The sequence below is a fragment of the Typopeltis vanoorti genome, chromosome 1 (genome assembly GCF_054136105.1).
Source record: "Typopeltis vanoorti isolate ZY-2024b chromosome 1, IOZ_Tvanoo_1.0, whole genome shotgun sequence".
Lineage (NCBI taxonomy): Eukaryota > Metazoa > Arthropoda > Arachnida > Uropygi > Thelyphonidae > Typopeltis > Typopeltis vanoorti.
Window position 1 is genome coordinate 18,927,683 of NC_143549.1, and position 24,106 is coordinate 18,951,788.

Genomic DNA, 24,106 nt, shown 5'->3' on the forward strand with positions numbered 1-24,106 from the left:
GGTCTACAACAAACAACATCCTAATCATGTACCACTGTTAACAGCTCGTCATCAGGCATTGCACCTGCTAGTGTTGGGACCATCAAAACCGGACTTCTGCAGAATAGCCCAGAGTCCTGTGGCCCAGTGAATCCTATTATCATTTGTACCGAGCTGATGGGAGGATGCAGGTCTGGTCATGGGTCCATCATGTCAGGTTGGCTCTGTGATAGTTTAGGAAGCCTTTTCATGTGACATGTTACAAGAGTGATCTGAAAAGTTCTCGGCCTAACAATGAAAAAACAAATTTATAATTTCAAAATTATTTTTAGTTTTCAACATAATCTTCCTTAAGACTAATACATTTATTCTAGTGATGCCTCCAGCATTATCACATCCCTGGATAATGTAGTGGTTCTCAGTAAGATCTGCAAAATACCCCTCTACAGTTGCAATCATCTCTTGATTCAAAGAAAAATGCTGACCAGCGAGGAAGAATTTTAGTTTTGGGAAGAGATAGAAGTGAGAGGGAGCCAAATCTGGGGTATATGATGGATGTTCCAACAATTCATAGTACAGATCCAAATCTGGGGAATATGACGGATGTTCCAACAATTCATAGTACAGATCCCTTAATTTTCCCATTGCCAAAACACTTTTGTGGGCAGGTGCATTGTCCTGATGAAAAATGATTTTTTTCTTCTATGGGTCTTTTCTCATGAATTTTTTTGTCTAGTCTGGTTAAAAAATCGGAATACTATTCCCCAGTTATTGTTTTACCCTATTCAAGATAATTAATAAACAAAATGCCTTTAGCATCCCAAAACACTGAATGACCTTTCCTGCTGATGAAACCGACTTTGTCTTCTTTGGCGCTGAACAACCAGCTTCTGTCCACTGTTTTGGCTGCTGTTTGGATTCTGGTGTTGTAGTGGTGAATCCAAGCCTCATCCATAGTAATAAATCAATGCACAAAATCAGTTTTATTCTTGTTAAAATGCTCCAAGCACTGTTCAAAGATTTTCATGTAATTGCGTTTTTGATCTGCTGTGAGCAAGTAGCATCCATCTTGCACAAAGCTTTTTCATTTGCAATTCTTCATTCAAAATATATCCTGCACATTCTTTTGAAATGCCTATAGTCTCAGCAATTTCAGGTGCACTTGATGAATGATTTCTGGTGTCATTTAAATCATTTAAACTCGGCAGCCCATTTCTTAATTGTCGAAAATGAAGGAGAAGAGTGCCCATAAACTTTAATTAACTTCGAATGAATTTCTTTTGGTGTTAAACCTTCTTTTACAAAGAATTTGATAACCGCACAATACTCAATTTTATTGATTTCAAGGGATACCAACAACACTTTTGCTTCAGACAGCTGTATAAAACAAACTACTTGATAGAATGGCTTGCATTTTCACATGGATGCTTATGACAGATGTACCAACTTAGAAAAACAAAATCTTGCTGCTAGTATTGCCATCTATGGTCGAGGCCAGGAACTTTTCAGATGACCTGAACTTGGAATGAATTTCTTTAGCCATTAAACCTTCTTTTACAAAGAATTTTATAACTGCACGATACTCAATTTTATCCATTTCAAGGGATACAGACTACACTTTTGCTTCAGACAGCTGTATAAAACAAACTACTTGGTAGAATGGCTTACAATTTCCCATGGATGCTTACGACAGATGTATGAACTTAGAAAAAAAAAATCTTGTCGATAGTATTGCAGTCTATGGTCAAGGCTGAGAACTTTTCAGACTATCCTCGTAGGTCCTTTAATGTGTCTAGAGAGGTCCTTAAATGGTTGAGCTACCAAAATATGCTGGCTGATCATCTACACACTTTCATGGCCTTCACGGTTCTTCAGCCGATGGTCTGTTTCAGGATAACGTGCCACCCTCTAAGCCACAACCACCCAAGCATGGCTCAAAGAACACACACAAACATCTGAGTTTGGGACTATCCAGTGGCCCCCAAGATCCTTGGATTTAAATCTAATCGAATCTCTCTGGGATGCCATAGAGAAGACATTGGATCCAGGACCAACATCTAAAGCATGGTGTGGACAGTGCTGCAACAGCCATGGCTGAACTTACCTCTGGCAGAGTCAGTGTCTCAGAGAGTATAGGCTGTTATTCACACTAGAGGAGAACTGAGAAGCTATTAGGTAGTTATCTCTAATGTTTAATCCATTTAGTGTGGATGTTGAATAATAGTGGAGCTAGTGTACACCCTTGTTGCACACCTGACTTAACATCAAACCATCTTCCTGTACCTCCTTCATTTCTAACTGTTGATTTACAACTCAGAGACAACATACTTCTTTATAAAATATCCCATTTACACCATATAACTGGAGCATTTTGGACAGCTTTCCTCGTGGCACTTCATCATATGCCTTTTTCAAATCTACAAAACTTAAAGACAGATCCTTGTTATATTCCCATTATTTCTCAGTTTTCATCTTAAAGTGAAAATCTGATCCTGATAACCTCTGTTTGGCCTGAACCCAACTTGTTCTTCTCCAAGCTTCTCCTCCACATTTTTTTCTTAGCCATTTCTCAGGAATACTTACATAAATTTTACAAGGAACACTCAGTAGAGAAATTCCTTTGTCATTCTTACATTCAGCTTTATGCCCATGTTTATATAGATGAGTACTATGAGTTTTCTACTCCAATCATCTGGAACTCACCCTCTAACTAGGCTTTCTGAATTATGCAATGTAGCTGCTGTAAAACTTTTATATCTGCATATTTTAGCATTTCTGGTCAAATATGATCTACTCCAGCTGCCTTTCCACATTTCAGGTTTGTGATAGTTTTTTCTACTTCAAGTACAGATATATATTCCAATTCCTGTTGAGTGTTTTCTACCACCATTCTGTCACTGCTTGTTTCATATTGCAATCTTTCAAAGTAATTATTCCATACATCAAGAATATCTTTATCCTCAGCTTTCATGTCCCCCTTTATCATCTCTAATTCCTTTTTCAGTATTTTTTTTTTTATATTTCTAAGCTTTTTTAATAGTCTCAAGAATATTTTACCACCTTCCTGATATTGATTTTCTATGTTTTTTCCAAAGTCTTCCCATTACTATTGTTATTGAATATAGGTTCAATGTTATATTGTGAGTGGTTGTGTAATTTTTTGCTCGTGTAAAGTTGATGATTTTTTTATCTGCCGTATTGTGTTTTTTTCCTTAGAAAACTAGTGTATTAGTGTAGATTTTTGGAAACAGAGGAGAATAAAATGGATATTAATAAAATAAAAATAGCACACTTAAATGTGCTATTTTTTTATTAATATTAAACCCTTCATAAGACAAACGCGAAATAGAAAAATTGCAGAAGCAGCAAGAGTTAAGGAGGACTTAAAAAAAAAAAAAGAAGTAGGTGATCCGAAGAATAATAAAGACCAACTAAACAAATAAGAAGAACAAGTTAAGGAGAAAATTATGTATGGAGACTCAGTAACCAGGGGAGTACTTAACGAAAGTGTGACAAAATTGTGTTTCCTGGCTGCAAAAATTCATGATATTAACAACACCATCTGGATGCAAAAAAGGTAAGTCAAAGGAAATTATTGTCTTGGTTGGTACAAATGATTTGAGAGGCGAGAAATATTTTTTGAGAGAGGATGTAAAGGAGTTGCAAAATTGAAGAGTGAGAAGTTGAAGATTGTAAGTCTCCTATCATGCTATGATAGAAGCAAACTGAGGAGGAGATCATTGATAGCAAATGAGTCTATACATAGATTGTGCAAAAGGAATGATGTAGAATTTGTGGATCTGTATTCTCTGTTTGACAGAAAGAAGGATATGTACAACGCTGATGGACTACATCTAAATGTTTTTGGTGTAAGGTGTATAGAGCAGTGCTCAGCAAACAAGAGCTTTGTTTGCTGAGCACTGAAGCACAAATTCAGGAAAACTTAAGCAATTAGGGTGGAAGCAAGAGAGTTTGTGTGAAAGCACCCATGAAACAGCTGAGTGAAAGAATAACCAAGTGAGGAATCTAATCGCTCAAGCAAAAATATTGAATAGACTAGTCCATTCAGAAAGTAAAGGTAGGTGGGGGACTAAAGGGATACTGCAGTTTCTATATACTAATGCCAGATGTGTCAGAAGCAAGAGGGAGGAGTTTATGAAATTGCTTAGTACCACCTCACCAAAAGTTATAGGCATTAGTGAGACCTGGCTAACAGTAGATCAACTTCCAAGAAAATACTAAACAACAGTTTAGTATTTTCTGGGAAGATAGGATGGGGGGGGGGGGTACTTCTGATGAGAGTAGATGAATTGCAGCCAAAAAGAATCAGAGACAGCGTGGGACAGTGGCTGTTCATTTGAAACAATCTGGTGTGAGATTAAAGCCCATATGACAAAATATAGTTGGTTGTTGATATAGGTGATATCTGGAAGCTATGCATCACCAAATTGGTAAAATGGGTACAGGTTGAATTATTATTATGTGGGCTTTAACTATGGATACACTGGAAGGAAGAAAGATCACATGGCAGGTAGGTTATAGAATTTATACACCTGCTAAGATATAATTATAATTACTTAAGACAGCATGTGATGGGGAGAGTATTTGGAACTAGTCATAGGTAACAATAACCAAGGTGACAACATTGCTTTCAATTGGAGAAAGTGACCATGTGGTCTTGACCTGGGAGATTGTAAAACATGAGGCATACTCTATCAAGAATGAGTATTTGTCGAACTACAAGGCATGTAATTATGACTTTCCTAGGTGAAAAAGTTTAAATCTGTACCATTACATAAAATACTGCAGGGTATGGATGTTAGAAATGCATGAGATATAGTTAAGGGTCATCTAGAGGAACGAGTATTAAATTGTATACGTAGACTAAGGAGGGTTAATCAGTTTGACATTAGATGGATGAGTAATATCATTAAGCGTGAGCTGCAGAAAAAGAAAATGCTGTGGAGGGTATATAAAAAGAAAGATGACTAGAAAACTCATGAACAACACAAAGTTCAGGTAAGAAAGGTGACCAGCAAGAAGGCAAAATCAGATTATGTGAAGACATGACTTAATTTCTTAACGGTATTAACAACACCAAACAATTTAATTAAAAAGATGTTTTATTAACTGCTTATATTTCGCTGAATTTCAAAGCAGCATCAGAGCGCAACACACTTGTGCACGCTACAGTGAGTAAGTAAAACAATAAAATGCAGTGTACAAAAGATCTAAAGTCCTATTTATAGCACCCTCTAATGTTGAAAAAAAAAAAATATATATATATATAAAATAATTTAAGAAAATCATTACAGCTATGTGGGAGTTGCTCTTAGGATGACAGTCTCCCAAATTTTGATCAAGTCTAAATTTCCCTCTGATATTTTTGAATTATTCATATTTACTATGTATGCAAGTGACTTTACATGGGGAGGAAAAACAGGTACTGCTGTGCCCCCCCCCCCCCCCCCCCAAGGCAAACTTTTACATGGAACAACCCTTTGAAAACAAAGTATTTACCACAGCTACATACTGGCCACTAGTTTGGTCACACTATGTAGATGATGTGTTTGCCATTTGGTCCCATGGACAAGTTGGTGTTGTTAATACCGTTAAGAAATTAAGTCATGAATAACCATCAACACCTAAGCTTATCTGTTAGATTATGTGAAGAATCTAGCTGAGTAGGCCAAAGTAAATCTCAAAGAGTTCTTTCATTATGCACAGGGGTGGCTCGTGCATAGGCACTGCGGAACTGCAGCACCCCAAGTTTTCTTGATACATAAATATATTGATTAATTTATTTATGTTTGCTTGTAATATTTAATTTTATCATCAACAATCCTATACAATTCTCTTATTTTGTATAAAAATCCATCTTGTAGCACTTAGGAGGGCGAAGGATGCTAGCAGCACTGTGTTTACCACAGTGTCATATTGCTATGAGCACAAGCATATGCACATCATAGTGAGATGCTAGCTATTAGAGTAATGCAGCACAGTCTGTCTGTCTTGCAGTTCCACTGTTGTTTATATGCAGTTTGCTCCAGTAGCAGAGTGTTTGTGGTGCTTATCGTGTTTACTCCATCTCTTTAAATATTTGGACATTACATTTAAAGACAACATTTGTTATAATTTTTATTTTAGAACATTAGGGTTATTGACAATTATGACTTAAGAAATGCAACCTCAAGAAATAAGTTCTGTGACAGTAGTGACTGTAAGTGAACTACAAAAATTATACTAAACTGTATAATTTTATTGATAATAAACAATACTTTTTCATGTTTATTTATTTATTTATTTATTTTTACCATCATTTGAATATTTTATCCAAACACATATACACTGTACTTAGAGTGTGTATGTATATTTCGAAAATTGCAGCACCCCCATGATTTCAAGCCATGAGCCGCCACAGGTTATGCAGCAAATAAAAGGAAGAATGACTATGAAAGATTAACCTTAATGAATGATGATGGTCATGAGGAGACAGAAAGAGATAAAATAGTCTAGTTACTGAGTGACTACTACTTTACAAGGGTATATCATCCAAGTGAACAATTCAGAATTAATAAAACTGATGATTACAGAAAGAAATTAATGGACATAACACACAAAATAGAGCAGGAAATTTGGAAGTGCAAACAAGAGAAATGGGCGGAACTTTGCAGTAACCTGGATCCAAGAAAAGACAGCCAACACTGGAATATTATTAGAATCCTAGACAATATCAAAAAAGAGAACCAACAGAAAACAAACTTCATCATAAATGCTGGCAAACAAGCTATTACAGATCAAGAAATTGCAAACACACTGGCAAAAACCTATTCAAACAACTCCAAACTTCAGTATAACAGAGAGGACAAGCCCCTCAATAAACTCACAAGTCAAATGCTAAAACAAGCAAGAACATACCAAACTAATGACATCTTCTCCGAAGAATTTACACTAAGTGAACTAAATTCATCAATCGAGAAAACTGCACCTAATAAATCCCCTGGTAATGATCTTATCTTTGGTCATATGGTCAAACATCTTGGCAAAAATGCCAAAGAACAACTTCTGGACATTCTCAATACCTCTTGGCGAACGGGCAAACTTCCAAAAGAATGGAAAAAATCAGTTATTGTACCCATCCTGAAACCTGACAAAAATGCTGCAGAATGTCAAAGTTACAGACCTATCGCATTAACTAGCATACTTTGTAAAATTACTGAAAGAATCATACACTCCAGGCTTATGCACTGGCTGACAAAAAATAAGAAAATCAACTACTACCAAACTGCTTATAGAACTCGTCATTCGACAACAGATCAATTATTCCATTTCTGCCAAACAATAATAGACTCATTTCAGGAAAAACCAACAAAAAAGACAACTGCCATATTCCTTGATATGACTGCTGCTTTTGATCGTGTTTGGATCAAAAAATTAATACAAACAATACATGATATTGGAATTAGAGGAAACGCTTTAATCTGGATTGCTGATTTCATCAGAGGAAGAAAGATCAAAGTCAGAATCAATACAGCAATATCAAAAGAGCGGAGAACCTGGGCTGGTGTTCCCCAGGGCTCAGTACTCAGTCCCTTACTATTCCTTCTATATGTCAATAATATTCATCCCTACCTTACAGAAGACACAAAAGTAACTTGCTATGCAGATGATATAGCCATCTGGCACACTAGTGCTAAAATCAAAGAATCAGAGGAAATTCTAAACAAATCCATGAGTGGATTAGAAAAATGGTCAAACGAACTCAAACTTAAAATCAACCCAGACAAAACAAAACTAAGTACATTTAGTACAGACAGGAAAAATAGACATTCCTACAATCCCAAAGTCATGATCAATAACAAGCTAATTGAAAAAGTCACAAATCCAAAATACCTTGGTATTACGCTTGATCAGGAATTACGTTTTGCACAACACATCTCTAACACTTCCAACAGAGCTCTAAAAAAATTAAATATACTGAAAAGGCTTTGTGGAACAAATTGGGGTGCAAAGCCAAAAATCCTCAAAACTACTTACACTACACTAATAAGGCCAATAATGGAATATGCAGCACCTATCTGGTCACCTTCGGCTTCATCGGTAAAGAAAAACCTAGACAAAATACAAGCAAAAGCATCCAAGATTATCATTGGTGCAGTCTCATCCACTAACAACATCAGAGCCCAACAGGAATGTGGGCTTGACCTGCTGGAGGACAGACGAAAATTTGCCACCATAAAATTCATAAATAATATCAGAAGCTACCAAAGTGATCATGTCTCCCTAAAAACCTATGAACATTGGAACCAAATTTGCAGACTTCACAGATCATCGACTTTACAATATGATGACACTATCAGGAAAGAAATAGGTCTTGATCAGCTAAATGTCCACATAAACAAAGAACCTCTATTTTCCAGTCCTTTACCTTCAAATACCTTCATAAATCTAAACCTTACCAAACTCTGTACAAAAAAAGAACCAAAAGAAATGCTTAAAGAAAAAGGCCTAAATACCATCAACCTTCTTTCATCCTCCAAACAGGTTATTTGTTATACCGATGGATCATCAGACACCAATATGATTAATGGAGGCGCTGGTGTTCTCCTTCTACTCCCGAAAGGTGAAAAACTTTCAATAAAAGTTGGATCTGGGAGAATCGCTTCCAATTTTACCAGCGAACTCTACGCAATAATTAAAGCACTAGAAGCCTACTTAAATCTATCATCATCTCAACAATCTGAAGGAATTATAATTTACAGTGACTCAAGATCAGCTATGGAGGCAATCAAAAATGGCAATACCAAGCTCACACAAGACATCCATAAACTCTTAAATCATCTAAAGTGTTTAGGTAAAAGTTGCATTCTACAATGGATTCCTGCTCATGTAGGCATTGATCACAACGAAGCAGCTGATAAATTAGCAAAAGAGGCCAGAGAACTCAACCAAGAAACTCATATGATAACTCTTGCTGATGCCAATGCACTAGCAAAAGCTAAACTAATTCCATTGAAATCAGTGATACAACATCAAATTCCCGAGATCAATGCTGACAGAAGGACCTCCACTACGATAGCAAGACTACGAACAGGACATTATAGAGGAATGAAGATCAATACAGATGATACGAGAACATATAGAAACTGCAACAACTGCCCCAATACGGAACTGACACCCACTCACATCTTTACCTGTCCAGCAATTACAGCAGCCTTGCAAGAAATAGATCCTAATCCTGAACAACAGCTCTATACAAACAAAATCACAGACATAGCCAAAGCAGTACAAAGAGCGCACGGAAACATCTAAGACTCTTCAAAGGACAAGACAACAACAACAACATCATCCAAGTGAGCTTACTGCTTTAACCTATGTGACAGACACTAATGTGGGAATAGAGCTGAATGAATTGGAGGTTCTTAAGATATTGCAGAATCTCAATGCAAATACAGCTGTTGGATTACATGGGATATCAGCTAGAGTTTTGCAAGAATGTGAAAAGGAACTGACAATTCCTTTAACTATGCTCTGGTAGAGTTCAAACAGAGTGAAAAGAGGGCAAAATAATTCCTTTGCATAAGGGATGTTCTAAGATTGCGGTAGCAAATTATAGACCAATCAGTATCTCAGCTGTGGTGGTAAAAGTACTAGAAAAATTGTTAAAAATTAGAATTCAAGAATGGGTAGATAAAATATGACACTAAATGAGGGTCAACTTCGTTTTGTGAAGGATCGGTCATGCCTTAGTAATTTACTAACTTTTTATAATAGATTAACAGCTGAGCTGGATAAAGAAAACGGCTACACAATGATTTTGCTGGATTTTGCATCATTTGGTAGAATATCACATGGAACTTTGTTATGCAAATTAGAACAAATGGGGATGTATATGACACTGGTTAAGTGGATAAGAGGGTAGTTGCTGGACAGATATCAAAAAGGGGTATATGAAGGGCAGAATTGAGGTGAAACCGGTTGACTAGTAGTGTGCCACAAGGTTCAGTGCTGAGACCATTGCTGTACATAAATAATATAGGAAATAACCTGAAAAGAAACATTCAGTTGTTTGTCAGTTTAATGAAGAGAAATGTAAAGTTACGCATTTTGGGATAAATAGATTACAAGCTGTGTATCGATTGATGACACTGTACCCCAAGAAATAGTTTAGGTATAAATTTAGGAGTGGTGGTAGACAGATCTGGTCTCCTGGGTTTCCTATTGATGAGAAAGCAGTAGAGAAGGTTCAGAGTCAAGCAACCAAGATGGTGTTCAATGGTGAACAATAGAATGTTCCCTATGAGGATAGATTGAGGGTGTGGATTGCAGAAGTTGGTTGATAGTAGAAAAAGGGGGGTTAAGATAGAAACTTTTAATTTTCTTAAAGTGTTTTATAGGATAGATGCAAGGGAAATATTTTAGCACTTTGCTAGAGGAACAGAACAAGGGATCATCCCTGGAAGTTGAATAAAGTGTGATTAGTAAGGGTGTGTGGATTTTTTTCTTGGAGAGTTGTGAATGAGTGGAATGGTTTGCCAGAGTAAGTTGTTGAGTGCTTAGCCTGTTAATGGGTTCCAGGAGAGGTATGATAGATTGTGTGGATGATTTGGTCTCCTGCAATGAGTCCTTGGACTCGACGGAGGTGCCTGTATAATGGTAATGAGTTTTTATGTTGGAGGTTTAATGGATTTTTTACAACACTCAAAAAGAATTAAAATAGAATTTAATATTTCCTATATTTCGTCCTAGTCACTAGGACATCTACGGGGATTACAAAGACAATTAATGTAACATGCACACAAAAACTTACAATACTAAGCCCAACCACGTGGGTGACAATAAAGTCCTATCTAGGTGGAGCGCCCTCTAAGGGCAGTAGTAGGTGGCCTGGAATGTAAGGTGGGACCTCTGGTGATGACTGTTTCCCAAATCTTTGGAAGCTTAATGCAACCGTATTTGTTAAGATTTGGTTGGTTTCTGAGATCTGCTGCTGCTTCTAAGAAAAGTCTCTCTTTCTTGAATTTGCTGTGGTGGAGCATGGTGGTTTTCTTCCATGATACTCTGTGGATGGTGTCCAAAACATGGTCAGCCAAGCCTGAATGGCCATAGTTGTGTTTAACGATGTACGACTTGTGTTCCTCCAGGCGGATGGATGCTGATCTGCCTGTCTGTCCAAAGTACGCAAGCTTACAGGAACAGGGTACTTTGTAAACTCCAGGCAGACAGAGAGGAGGGAGCTGATCTTTTGTAGAACGGATAAGGGTAGCCAGTTTGCGGTAGGGCTTATATGCTGTGTGTAGGTTATACTTTTTTAGTATCTTGGCTATTTTTTCCGAAGTGCCACGGATGTAGGGTATGGTGATGGCATTTTTAAATTCTTGTTGACGAGAGGGACGGGGAATGGGGGAGGAATTGATTATTTTTTTGATGCTGTGTTCGCTGTAGCCATTGGAGAGGAAAGTTCTGTGTATGTGGTTAAGCTCAGTAGTGAGGGCGGTTCCACTGGAACAAAGATTGTGGGCTCTCTTGGTAAGGGTTTTAATGATGCCATATTGTTGCGAGGGGTGGTGGTAGGAGAGTTTGTGAATGTATCTGCCTGTGTGTGTGGGTTTTCTGTATACAGTGAAGGCAAGTGTATCATTAGGCAGGCGCGTGACTAAGGTGTCTAGGAAGGGTAAACAATTGTTCTTTTCCTTTTCCATAGTAAACTGGATTCTTGGATGTAGGCTATTGAGATGACCGAGGAAGAAGTCTAACGTGTCTGGGCCATGAGGCCAAATAGAGAACACATCATCTCCATATGTTAGCCAGATAGAAGGTTTGAGTGGGGCTGAGTCTATGGCTCGTTTTTCGAAATCTTCCATATAGAAATTGGCAGGGGGGGTGAGAGGGGGGAGCCCATTGCGGTTCCCTCTATCTGCTTGTAGATTTTGTTATTCCAAGCGAAATACCCAGAGTTGATGGCGAAGGAAAAGAGATCTAAGATGTCAGAGGGAAAACGTTTTCTAAGAGAGATAAAGTGTCAGTTAAGGGAATATTGGTAAACAAGGAGGAGATATCAAAGCTTACTAATATGTCTGTATTATTCAAGGTTAAATTTTCTGTGAGGGCTTTAAAGTGGGTCGAGTTTTTTATATAGGAAGCTGAATTTCTGGTGAGGGGGGACAGAGAGTTGGCCAGCTGTTTAGACAGTCTGTAACAAGGTGCATTGGTGGCATCTACTATAGGCCTGAGTGGGGAATTAGGTTTGTGGATTTTTGGTAAACCGTATATCCGGGGGGGGAGCGGAAAGGTTTAAGTTTTTTCGTGACGTCTGGGGGCCAGGAGGTTACTTTTTTAAGTAAGATTTTTAATTTCTTAACTTGCGTTTTTGTGGGGTCGTGTTCTGGCGGGATGTAGGTAGCGCGATCGCGGAGGATAATGTTCATTTTACGATTGTATTCGCTGGTATTAAGGACAACTGTGGCATTACCTTTATCCGCTCTGGTGATGACGATACTTTTTTCTTTGCGTAGTTTCTGGAGAGCCATGCGTTGGGAATAAGATGTTACTTTTTGGAGGCGAAGAGTGAACGAGGATGTTGGCTACGTCGAGTCTGATGTTGTTGGCTACCTCCGAAGGTAAGCGACCGATCCCCCGTTCGACGTTAACCATTACATCGAGCACCGGCACTTCTTTCGGGGCGATGGCAAAATTACGGCCGAGGCAAAGGGCGCTGATGGCATCATCGTTGAGCCTTCTGAATGAGAGGCTTATTACTGTCTGGAGCGGTTGTGGTTTGTCTTTAACCAGGTTGTTGTATTTCTTGACGTGTTTGTTTTTTTCTTTTCTGAAATTCTCTCTGTGCGGAAGTTTCTGAAATGTCTACACAAGAATTCTAATCATCTGTGGAGAAGAGTTAGCACCCAAATCCAAGCAATACGGTAAGTCAAAACTACGACTATCTAGACAAATAAATAGGCTGGCCTTTTTAAAAAGATGTCCGGATACAAGAGTGATACCGAAATGTGTTAAAATGAAGATCAATTTCCATTCCAAAAAAAGCACTCCGGATATACAAACGTGCCAGCTTTGCATTACTACGCGAGCAAATCGCCTCTACTCGTGCCACCCTCGCAGTGACGAACGCCGCCATTGGCTCCTTACATGCGGAGCTCTCCACCGTTCTTAACCCTGAACTTTGGTCGATTCTTTCTGACATTTCGGAAACTCTGACATTTCATGGCCCAGACACGTTAGACTCCTTCCTCGGTCATCTCAATAGCCTACATCCAAGAATCCAGTTTACTATGGAAAAGGAAAAGAACAATTGTTTACCCTTCCTAGACACCTTAGTCACGTGCCTGCCTAATGATACACTTGCCTTCATTGTATACAGAAAACCCACACACACAGGCAGATACAGTCACAAACTCTTCCACCACCACCCCTCACAACAATATGGCATCATTAAAACCCTTACCAAGAGAGCCCACAATCTTTGTTCCAGTGGAACCGCCCTCACTACTGAGCTTAACCACATACACAGAACTTTCCTCTCCAATGGCTACAGCGAACACAGCATCAAAAAAATAATCAATTCCTCCCCCATTCCCCGTCCCTCTCGTCAACAAGAATTTAAAAATGCCATCACCATACCCTACATCCGTGGCACTTCGGAAAAAATAGCCAAGATACTAAAAAAGTATAACCTACACACAGCATATAAGCCCTACCGCAAACTGGCTACCCTTATCCGTTCTACGAAAGATCAGCTCCCTCCTCTCTGTCTGCCTGGAGTTTACAAAGTACCCTGTTCCTGTAAGCTTGCGTACTTTGGACAGACAGGCAGATCAGCATCCATCCGCCTGGAGGAACACAAGTCGTACATCGTTAAACACAACTATGGCCATTCAGGCTTGGCTGACCATGTTTTGGACACCATCCACAGAGTATCATGGAAGAAAACCACCATGCTCCACCACAGCAAATTCAAGAAAGAGAGACTTTTCTTAGAAGCAGCAGCAGATCTCAGAAACCAACCAAATCTTAACAAATACGGTTGCATTAAGCTTCCGAAGATTTGGGAAACAGTCATCACCAGAGGTCCCACCTTACATTCCAGGCCACCTACTACTGCCCTTAGAGGGCGCTCCACCTAGATAGGACTTTATTGTCACCCACGTGGTTGGGCTTAGTATTGTAAGTTTTTGTGTGCATGTTACATTAATTGTCTTTGTAATCCCCGTAGATGTCCTAGTGACTAGGACGAAATATAGGAAATATTAAATTCTATTTTAATTCTTTTTAAGTGTTGTAAAAAATCCATTAATCCTCCAACATAATATCCTCACAGCACTTAAGCCTCTACACAAGGAAGGATAATGAGTTTTGTTTATCTAATTTTACACAGTGCTTTGATTTCTTATATTTTTCTCTGTTCTCCAAGATCACAAGGTGACTTGCATGCCAGGAAATTTTGATATGCTTTTTCTTTCCCTTGACACTGCTCCTTTAACTTCCTGAGTTCATCATGGAATTCTGATTCTTATTAGCTTAAGTCATAACTCACATATATATGAAAATCTACATCTCATTTGAACCCTGTTCTGCTATGAAAGGCATACTTTAAATGGAGTTCTAAATATTATTAAACTATCTGATATTTTTTTTTCTTCTTTGCACTCAAATATGGCTTATATATAATATAGGGAGAAGAAATATTATCTCAGGCAAATAATGATGGAAACGACTCTGAAAATGAAACTGTACCATGTAATGATCAAAGTGATTTGGTGAGTATAAGTATATCTTTTTGTGTGAGAGAGTAACATAGAAAATTGATATCTAATATGAAGTTCAAAATGCTTAGGCCAATGGGATATGTTAATTGTTTGTTTCGGAATAATAATTAAATAAAAAAAAATAAAAATAAAACTGAGAGGAGACCTCCACATAGCCTTTAAAGGAATGTGGAGAACTGACCAGGGCTTCTGACCTAATGTCCAATCCTCACCTTCTCGTGGTGCACCCTGTTGGGTATCTACTTTGATACTGAACGAACGAGGATGGGCTGGCAATTTGGGATTTAGCCGACCAAACTGTATTCTTATTTATTAAACCAAAATAAAAAATTACGGTACAACATGACAAAATTTCATGCCGATTGGGGCATCACCCAGTTAACCAAGGCCCTCATTGTTTTTCGGCAGGGAACCAGGACGAACAGCAGAAATTCAGCTCCTGGAACAAATCTGAAAACACACTCCAAATCAACATCACCAGAGTTAAAGATCGGCACTATCAACATAAGAAGCCTGAATGGCAAAGAAATGGAGCTAGCTGAGGAATTAGATAAGTACCAGATCGATATAATAGGGGTGACTGAAACAAAAAAGACCAAAACTGGTGAGATCTTTCTGAGCAATAAATACAAAATGTTATATTCAGGCAATGACAATCAAGGAAAAGGAGTAGCCATAGTATTCAACACAAAATACGAGGCTAATCCTCTTGAATAACAGGCGGTCTCAAGTAGAGTGATGTGGGCAAATATGAGAATGGAGAACTGGACAATGAGACTTATTTGTGCCTATGGTCCCACAGAAGGTTCTACTAAGGTAGAAGTGGAAGAATTTTTTGAGGCTTTAGAAAAAGCAACTGACACAATGACAAATGAAAAGTTGGTCCTTGTTGGGGATCTAAATAGCAGAGTAGGAAATGATTGTGAGACATACAAAAATATTTTGGGAAAATTTGGAGAAAAGAGCAAAGCTAATAATAATGGCAAATATCTGTTGGATTTCTGCTCAGGACATGGAATGGTTATTACTAACACCATGTTCCAACGTAAAAATATGCACAAATTCACATGGAGAGAAGAGGCTAGGAATAAGAAAAGTCTCATTGACGATGTTATTGTTGATAGTATTGTTTTCTCCCTGGTGCAGGACACCAGAGTGTACAGAGTATTTGAAATTGCAAGTGATCACTATTTAGTCTTGAGCAGGATAAAATTGAATTTCATATTGAAAAGAATAACATGTAAGAAATTTTTAAAGCGAATAAAAGTTGAGCAGATCTCAGATGTGAACTGTAGACTAAAATACACAAAGATTATTGAAGAAAAAATGAAAGAGTTTGAGAACAGGAATCAAACCTTGGAGATTCAGTGGCAAACTCTGAAGAAAACATTGATTGATTCTGCCAGAGAGGCATGTGGTGAGGGTGTCTGCAAGGATAAAAAAAAATCAGAACTCCCTGGTGGACACAGGGAGTTAAAGAGGCAGTGAAGGAAAAGAAGAAAGCATATCAAAAGTTTCTGTCAAATAAGTCAGCTTGTGCTCTTAGAGAATATAGAGACAAATGCAAGAATGCTAAACATGTAAAACTAGCTAAACAAAAGTCATGGGAGGACTTTGGCAAGAATATAGAAAATAAATATCAAGAAGGTGACAAAATATTCTGGAGGTTGTTGAAGAAGCTTAGAAATGGAGGAAAGAGTTACTTAAGTATAAAGAGCTAATAAGCTACATTTCGGCAATGAAAACATTACTTAAATTAAGGGGATATTAAATCCCACATAGTTTTAAAACCGAATAAGAAACTCAAAGATTGGAATCAGAGAGTTTCTTGCTGAATATAGTAAACTATAAAGTATCGGCGACACTAGCGTTAGCCAATGCAAGTGATCGTAGTACAATACCAGGGCAGCTCGTTGCAAAGGTGGTGAAGTTCAGATCGCTATACTTAGGTATTTTCCATAATGTAAAAACACATTTCCTAGGAAATGTATGCTGTTATTACATTATGGAGGGAAGTCACTACCCAGACCGGTTTCAGCCTTTTTTGAGGCTTCATCAGTGAGTAGCTAGACCTAATACCAAAGTGTATAGCGAAAAGAACTTATGTACTCTGCAAACGAGTTTTCCAAACAGGTGCAACCATTAAGTTACTTAAGTATAAAGAGCTAATAAGCTTCATTTCGGCAATGAAAATTAATTTAAAATAGTTTAATTTAATTAATTAAAATTAATTAATTTAGCTTCATTTCGGCAATGAAAATTAATTTAAAGTAGTTTAATTTAAGTAATGTTTTCATTGCCGAAATGAAGCTTATTAGCTCTTTATACTTAAGTAATTTAATGGTTGCACCTGTTTGGAAAACTCGTTCGCAGAGTACATAAGTTCTTTTCGCTATACACTTTGGTATTAGGTCTAGCTACTCACTGATGAAGCCTCAAAAAAGGCTGAAACTGGTCTGGGTAGTGACCTCCCTCCATAATGTAATAACAGCATACATTTCCTAGGAAATGTGTTTTTACATTATGGAAAATACCTGGAGGAAAGAGTGTTGTAAAAGGAGTTAGAGATGATAAAGGTGACATGAAAACTGGAGAAAAAGATATCCTTCAAGTATGGAGTAATTACTTTGAAAAATTGCTAAATTAAACATGCAGTGATAGCACGATGGTAAAAAACACTCAACAGGCATACAGTCAGAAATACATATCCATACTTGAAGTAGAAAAAGCTATCAAAGGCCTGAAATGTGGAAAGGCAGCAGGAGTAAATGATATTCGGCCAGAAATGCTGAGTATGGTGGTATAAAAGTCGTACAGTGGCTGCACTGCATAGTTCAGAAAGCCTGGAGAGAGGGACGATTTCCCGATGATTGGAGTAGAGCTCTCATAGTACCCATATATAAAAAGGGAAATAAAACTGAATGTGAGAATTACAGAGGCATTTCATTACTGAGCGTACCTGGTAAGATATATACAAGTATACTTGAGAAACAGTTGAGAAGAAATGTGGAAGAAAAGCTTGGTGAAGAACAAGCTAGATTCAGGCCAAATAGAGGCTGTCAGGATCAGATCTTCACTTTATGACAAATAGTTGAGAAAGCATGGGAATATAACAAAGATCTATACGTAAGTTTTGTTGATCTGGAAAAGGCATATGAACAAGGTGCCAAGAGAGAAGCTATTCAAAACGCTACAGTTATATAGTGTTAATGGGGCTTATATCAAGCAATATTTAGTCTTTTATTTGAGTTGTAAGTTAGAATTGAAGGAAGTACAGGAAGATGGTTTAATGTTAAATATGGTGTGAAACAAGGATGTACATTATCCCCTCTGTTATTCATTATCTATATGGATCACATTATGAACGAAAGTGGAATTAAACATGATATCAAAATCGGAGATGTTAATGTCAGCTCTTTGCTTTATGCGGATGATGTTATACTTCTAAATAAATCCGCTATAAGTCTGCAAGATTCCCTGACTGAATTGAATAACTGTTGTAATATATATAGTATGAAGGTCAGTAATAAAAAGACGAAAACAATGAAAATAGGCAGAATCATTGAAAATGTCAACTGCGTTTTTAATGCAGAACCTGTGGAACAAGTAAAACATTTCAGCTACTTAGGCACGATTTTTAGTGAAAATGGTTAATTAAATATGGAATAGACAACAGAATCAACAAATGTTGTATGGTAGGAAGTCAATTGAATAAATTCATATGGAATAAGAGAGAAATTAGTCGGAACACTAAATTAGCTGTATAAAACGCAGTTTTAACATGAATCTGAGAGCTGGGTCAGAAGTAAAACACTTGATCAATGACTAGAGACTGCAGATATGAGAGTCCTGAGAAAGATTAGAGGCGTGAACAGATAGCATCAATGGCAATATCATATTAAAAACGAGGATATTAGGAAAGAACTTGACATTGTCAGCATCCAGGAATGCATTAGCAAGCTAATCTCAGGTGGTATGGTCACTTAAATAGAATGGGCGAGGAAAAATTAGCAAAACAAGTGTTCTCTGCAAGGTTGGCAGGTAAACGACCCAGAGGAAGACCATGATATGGGTGGATTGATACTGTGCAAAGTGCCTTAGAGAATAGAAATATTAGACCTGATAATGTTTTAGTCATGGCAAGTAACAGACTGATTGGAAAATTGTAGATAGGAAGTTAGTAATGATGTAAATTTTTCATCTAGTACTATCATACACCCCTTGAGGGTACATGGCAGGAATTTGATGATGATGATGATAGTACAGTACTTAATTTTAATTACATAGAAGTTTTTACATAAGTAAAAGCATGTAAATTTGCTAATTTGTCAATTTTTTTAAATACGCATTCGGAAAATGTACTTTATTATATAATGGACTTTCGGATTTAATGGACACCCCTTTACCTGAATTATTCCGTTATATCAAGGTTTTACTGTATTTGGCCGGCTGGAGTAGAAAGTTCCTGTTACGTGCGTCATAACAAAAGCAGCCAATCAGGAAATAATTAAACTTATTCAACAGTACAATTTCTCAGAAAATTTCTTTTGGCTGTAGCTATCAGCTTATTCCTTTTTTTTTTTTTTTTTTGCAAAAGTCCGAAATATCAAATGAAGAAACCAGACATATATTACTCAAAAAATTCCTGAAAAATTTAATTTCCTACACCATAATTTATTGTGAATTCATTTTAATTATTAAATCCATAAATATTTTCTATATTTCAAAGTTTAAAATAAGTTCTGTTAATATTTTTGTTATTTGAAGAAATAAGTGCAGTATTTTGTTCTGATTTTTATGCTGTATTCCTTTTTAAATACAATATTCTCTATGAAATTAAATGATAGTTTTATTATATCAAAATGGACATTACAGATCCATCTATATTTTATATTCAAATATAAAAAGAAAGTAAAGTTTCAAAAAATTACCAGGGAACTTATGAGAACAAGACCAGAATTAGAGATGCCTTGGCTGCACTATTTAAACAGCACAAACTCTAACTTACATTGAGTAAGTTTTACCAGCCTGAAACACCAGGCTTCAAATAACCATGTCCAAAAAAATTACAAGTGGAAAACAAGACAGAAGTTCATTTAACGCTGTAACTAAGTTATGTCAGAAAGTCAGATTCATTATAAGTAGCCATTATTCTGCTCTCCAGGGGAAAAGGCTATGGGTTCAAATACTTCCGTGAGCATGGATGTTTGTGATTGTTTGTGGAATACCAGTGGTAGTCAGCAGTAGATGGTGTTAGTGTAGTTGTGGTCAGCTGGTGATTGAATGGTGGAGACAGAGTTGTAGAACAGGTGCCCTTTCTCTCAATGAGTCCTTGAACTCCCTGGAGGTGGCAAATAATAATAATATATAAGTGGGTGATTAATAAAATATTAAATTATAGAACTAAGAAGCTTATATTTCTCTCACATAAGATACTTAATAAACAATATTACACATTCATCTATGAGGGCTGTTCAATAAGTAATAAGACTAATTTTACTGTCACGAAACCACTCATCACAATATTAATTTCTGTGTAATAAAGAAATGTTGCTGTCTGTATTAACAAAAGAGGTTGATAGATTGCGTATACAGGCTGATGTGCCAGAGTGTCACATCAGCCCGTATACACATCGTGACTAAACGCAAGCTTATTTCTGGGCATCCTATAAGCCGCGACCAGTCGTCGAAATGGAATCGTCCTTGGAACAGCGTTATGTGATTAAATTTTGTGTGTGTTTGCAAAAATCAGCATCGGACACTTTTAACATGATAAGCGAAGCTTTCCATGATGAAGCAATGTTGAGGGCAAATGTTTTTCGCTGGTATAAAACTTTTAAGGAAGGAAGGCAAAATGTGGAAGATCTTGAATGTGAGGGAAGACCTTCAACGTCCATCACAGAGACAATGATCAACACAGCAGCGATTATCATCAAGGAGGATCGCAGAAATACAGTATGCCAGCTGCATGTTGTCCTGAATATTTCTGTGGAAAGTGTTCACTCAATCATGGCTGAACATTTGGGACTGAAAGTTCGTGCCTGATAGATTCCCAAACTCTTGACACCGGAGCAGGTGTGTACACAGAATGGAAAGAAAGACTGGAACAAGAAAGCACAACTTCTTAAAATGCATCATTACAGCAGATGAAGCTTGGTTGTATCACTATGACTCTACAATGAAACAACAAAGCAGTGATGGAAGCATCCGTCTTCGCCTACCCCAAGAAAGCAAAAACTGTAAAATCGGCTGGTAAAGTTATGACCATAATGTTTTTTGACTACGAAGGCATTGTTTACCAACTCGCTGTAGAACCCGGGAATACTGTAAACGGCTCATACCGTGTGGATGTTTTACGGACAATGGTACAGCAGCACGTCAGAAGGAAGCGTCCATTGCTGAAGAATGGCTTCTTATTGCACCACGATAATGCAAGGCCACATGTTGCTGGTTGTGTAGTGGACGTTTTGCAGAAGAACAACATAGATATCCTACCACACCCTTCATACAGTTCTGATCTCGCACCGTGCGATTTCTGGCTGTTTCCACAGCTCAAGAAACTACTAAGAGACCACCATTTCGAAAGCAACAAAGCATGTGTAAAAGCTGCGGAGGCGGTTTTGAAAGAACTATCAAAAAACAGACTTTCACATGTATTTAAGAAGTGGACGCAACGTTGGAACAAATGCATCGCGTCTCACGGTAGTTACTTCGAAAAAGACCATGTAAATGATGACGATTAAAGGTAATCTGTTTTCTGTATAAATATAGTCTTATAACTTATTGAACAGCTTACGTGTGTGTGTATGTGTGTGTATATATATATATATATATGTGTGTGTATATATATATATATATGTGTGTGTATATGTATATGTGTGTATGTGTATATGTATATGTATATATATGTATATGTATATATATATATATATGTATATAGACGTAGGCTGGTTAAAAAATGTGTATATATATACATTTTTTTTTTTTAAATCTATCTATTCATTAGTTGTAGGAGCAGACAAATTCCCCATATGTTTGTCTTCCAGGAAAAAATCTTGCTCACTTGCTCTGAATAAATTCTGCAGAAGAAAAATGTTCAATGTAACCTCATAATCTAGTGGAATAGTTTGGTTTCATATGTAAGTCATCAGACTTTCATATGCAACCATTTAGATTTTTTTATTTCCTAAATGGACTGTTGACCATTTAGATTATATTTCAAATCCACCTCAGTATCACAGGTTATTATCAGAAATCTGGTTTTAACCAGTTGTTCATCAATTCTCTTAGTATAATAAAGTTTAAGTGGCAGGAGGAGATTTGTTCTCGAACATTGATTATATCAAATAAATGGATATTGATGTTTGTGATTGTCTGTGAAAATACTAGTGGTGGTGGTGGAGGACAGTAGATGGCATCAGTGTTGATGATTCAATTTGCTGTAGTTGGTGGATTGAGTGGTGAAGACAGAGTTATAGAGTAGGTGTCTTCTTTCAATGAGCTTTGGACTCATTGGAGGTGTTAGGTAATAATAATAAATAGGTAAATCTCCCTGTATTTTCAATGATTTCATATTCCAGAACAATATCTTTGCTCTCGATGAACAGGCTATAGTTTCACATCTCTCCATGTTAGTGACTGTCTCTAGATGGGAGCTGAATTTTACTGCCCAGTGGGAAACGAGCACTCCATTTATTAGAGGATAGGAGAAGTTTGCTTCTTCTGTTCTTCAGTGTTTGGTCTCTAGAGTGGGGTTTCTGGATTACTTAAAAATAAATTAATTAATATTTAAAACTGAGTTCAAGAAAAGAGAAAAATCATGGACATAAACCAGTTGTAAAAAATGTGAATGATTTGTTGTTTATTAGATATCATTTCATCATATATTCATTTTTTAAATTATAAGACATCTGTGTTTTTATCTTTTTTTAATAAAATATAATTTTCATGTTGTAGATTTTGTGCTGTTATAGCTGAGTGATCCAGCAAATGTTTCTAACACTGCTCCAAGTAATTTAATTGTAACTGTTTATTTAAAACTATAAAGTAATTACTCTCGTGAGGAGTAACTGTATGTATAATCTAATTAAGACATGTTACACATGGAACTGCAAAGCTGAAAATTATGACAAACTCAGGAGAAAACTATCTTTAGTCTGATAGTATGAGTTTCTGAATGAGATGGATATCAGCATTGCTTGGAAAGATTTGAAAAGGTGCTTAAATGAGACAGTATCCGAATGTGTACTTAGAGTTCAAAGAACAAATAGGGAATGAAATAGTTATTTAACACATTAAGCAAGAGATCTATAAAAAGATGATGTGGAAGGAATATCATGAGAATAAGAGGAGTTATAAAATGTATAAAGTACATGCTACAAAAGTTACAAGTATTGTACTGTTAATATTTGATCAGTAACCCATTATGTTGACTACAGGTCTGTGTTTATTTCCCTGCATCTATTTTTAAAACTCTATATAAGTTTAAGTTATATAGGTTTGTACCACAAATATCATTTAAGAACCAATATGTTCATTTTCTTCTTTCAGAATTTTTGAAAACTAGTTTTGTTTCGAAAATAATATTAGTTTTTCCTATAAAACAATATAGACTGTAATATAAAAGAAAAAATGTTAAATTAAATAGCTATATAAATGTAATTATTTACATAAAGAAAATTGTAAGAGAACAAGAATGCTAGCCCTGCTAACGAGGTTATTGGAGATATGGAGGAGGTTATAGAAAATGAATTAACCTCTAGCATAGCAAAATTGAAGCAGATCATCAGAGAGACAATATAGGAATTACAAAAAGTCGAGATGTTTTAAATAAGCATAGGAAGGAAAAGAAAATTAAGCAGCAAAATAAGAAACAACAAAGCATGGAAACAGGTAAGTGACGTTTTTAATAAAAAGAAAGAAGTTATTTGGTATGATGACACTATAATAAAACATGCTATTGATGACTGAGTTTTCCTGCAGCAAAAATTAAGAATATAGAGGAAGCAATTCAAAAACAGAAAAGAAAAGTAAACAAAATTTCTGTAATTGTAGCAGGTACTAACAACTTAACTGGTGAGAAGTTCAGTATGAGAGAGGACATGAAAGGATTGTTGGAAGAGGTGAGAGTGAAGAGTGCGAAAGTGAAAATCGTCAGTATATTATCTCGATATGATAAAAATGAATTAAGAAGGGCTATGGTGGAAAACTATTCGATGTGTAAACTTTGTAGAAGGAATGGATGCATGGAGTGAGTTTGAGGGAAGATTGGATTTGAATGAGAGGGACGGCCTACACCCGAATACATTTGGTATCAGAAGTCTTGAAATACTAATAACTAATAT

The 24,106-nt window shown here is 36.8% G+C and overlaps 1 protein-coding gene across 5 annotated transcripts in view; it reads left to right on the forward strand.

Annotated features, from left to right (window-relative positions):
• The window catches only part of Fancd2 (Fanconi anemia complementation group D2), an 883,021-nt gene that overhangs the window by 833,787 nt on the left and 25,128 nt on the right, over nt 1-24,106 (forward strand). For all 5 annotated transcript variants that reach the window (XM_090413132.1, XM_090413256.1, XM_090413216.1 and 2 more), the window contains one exon: nt 14,670-14,753. In XM_090413132.1, coding sequence (XP_090269258.1) covers nt 14,670-14,753 — 84 coding nt within the window. The remainder of the gene's footprint in view (nt 1-14,669; nt 14,754-24,106) is intronic.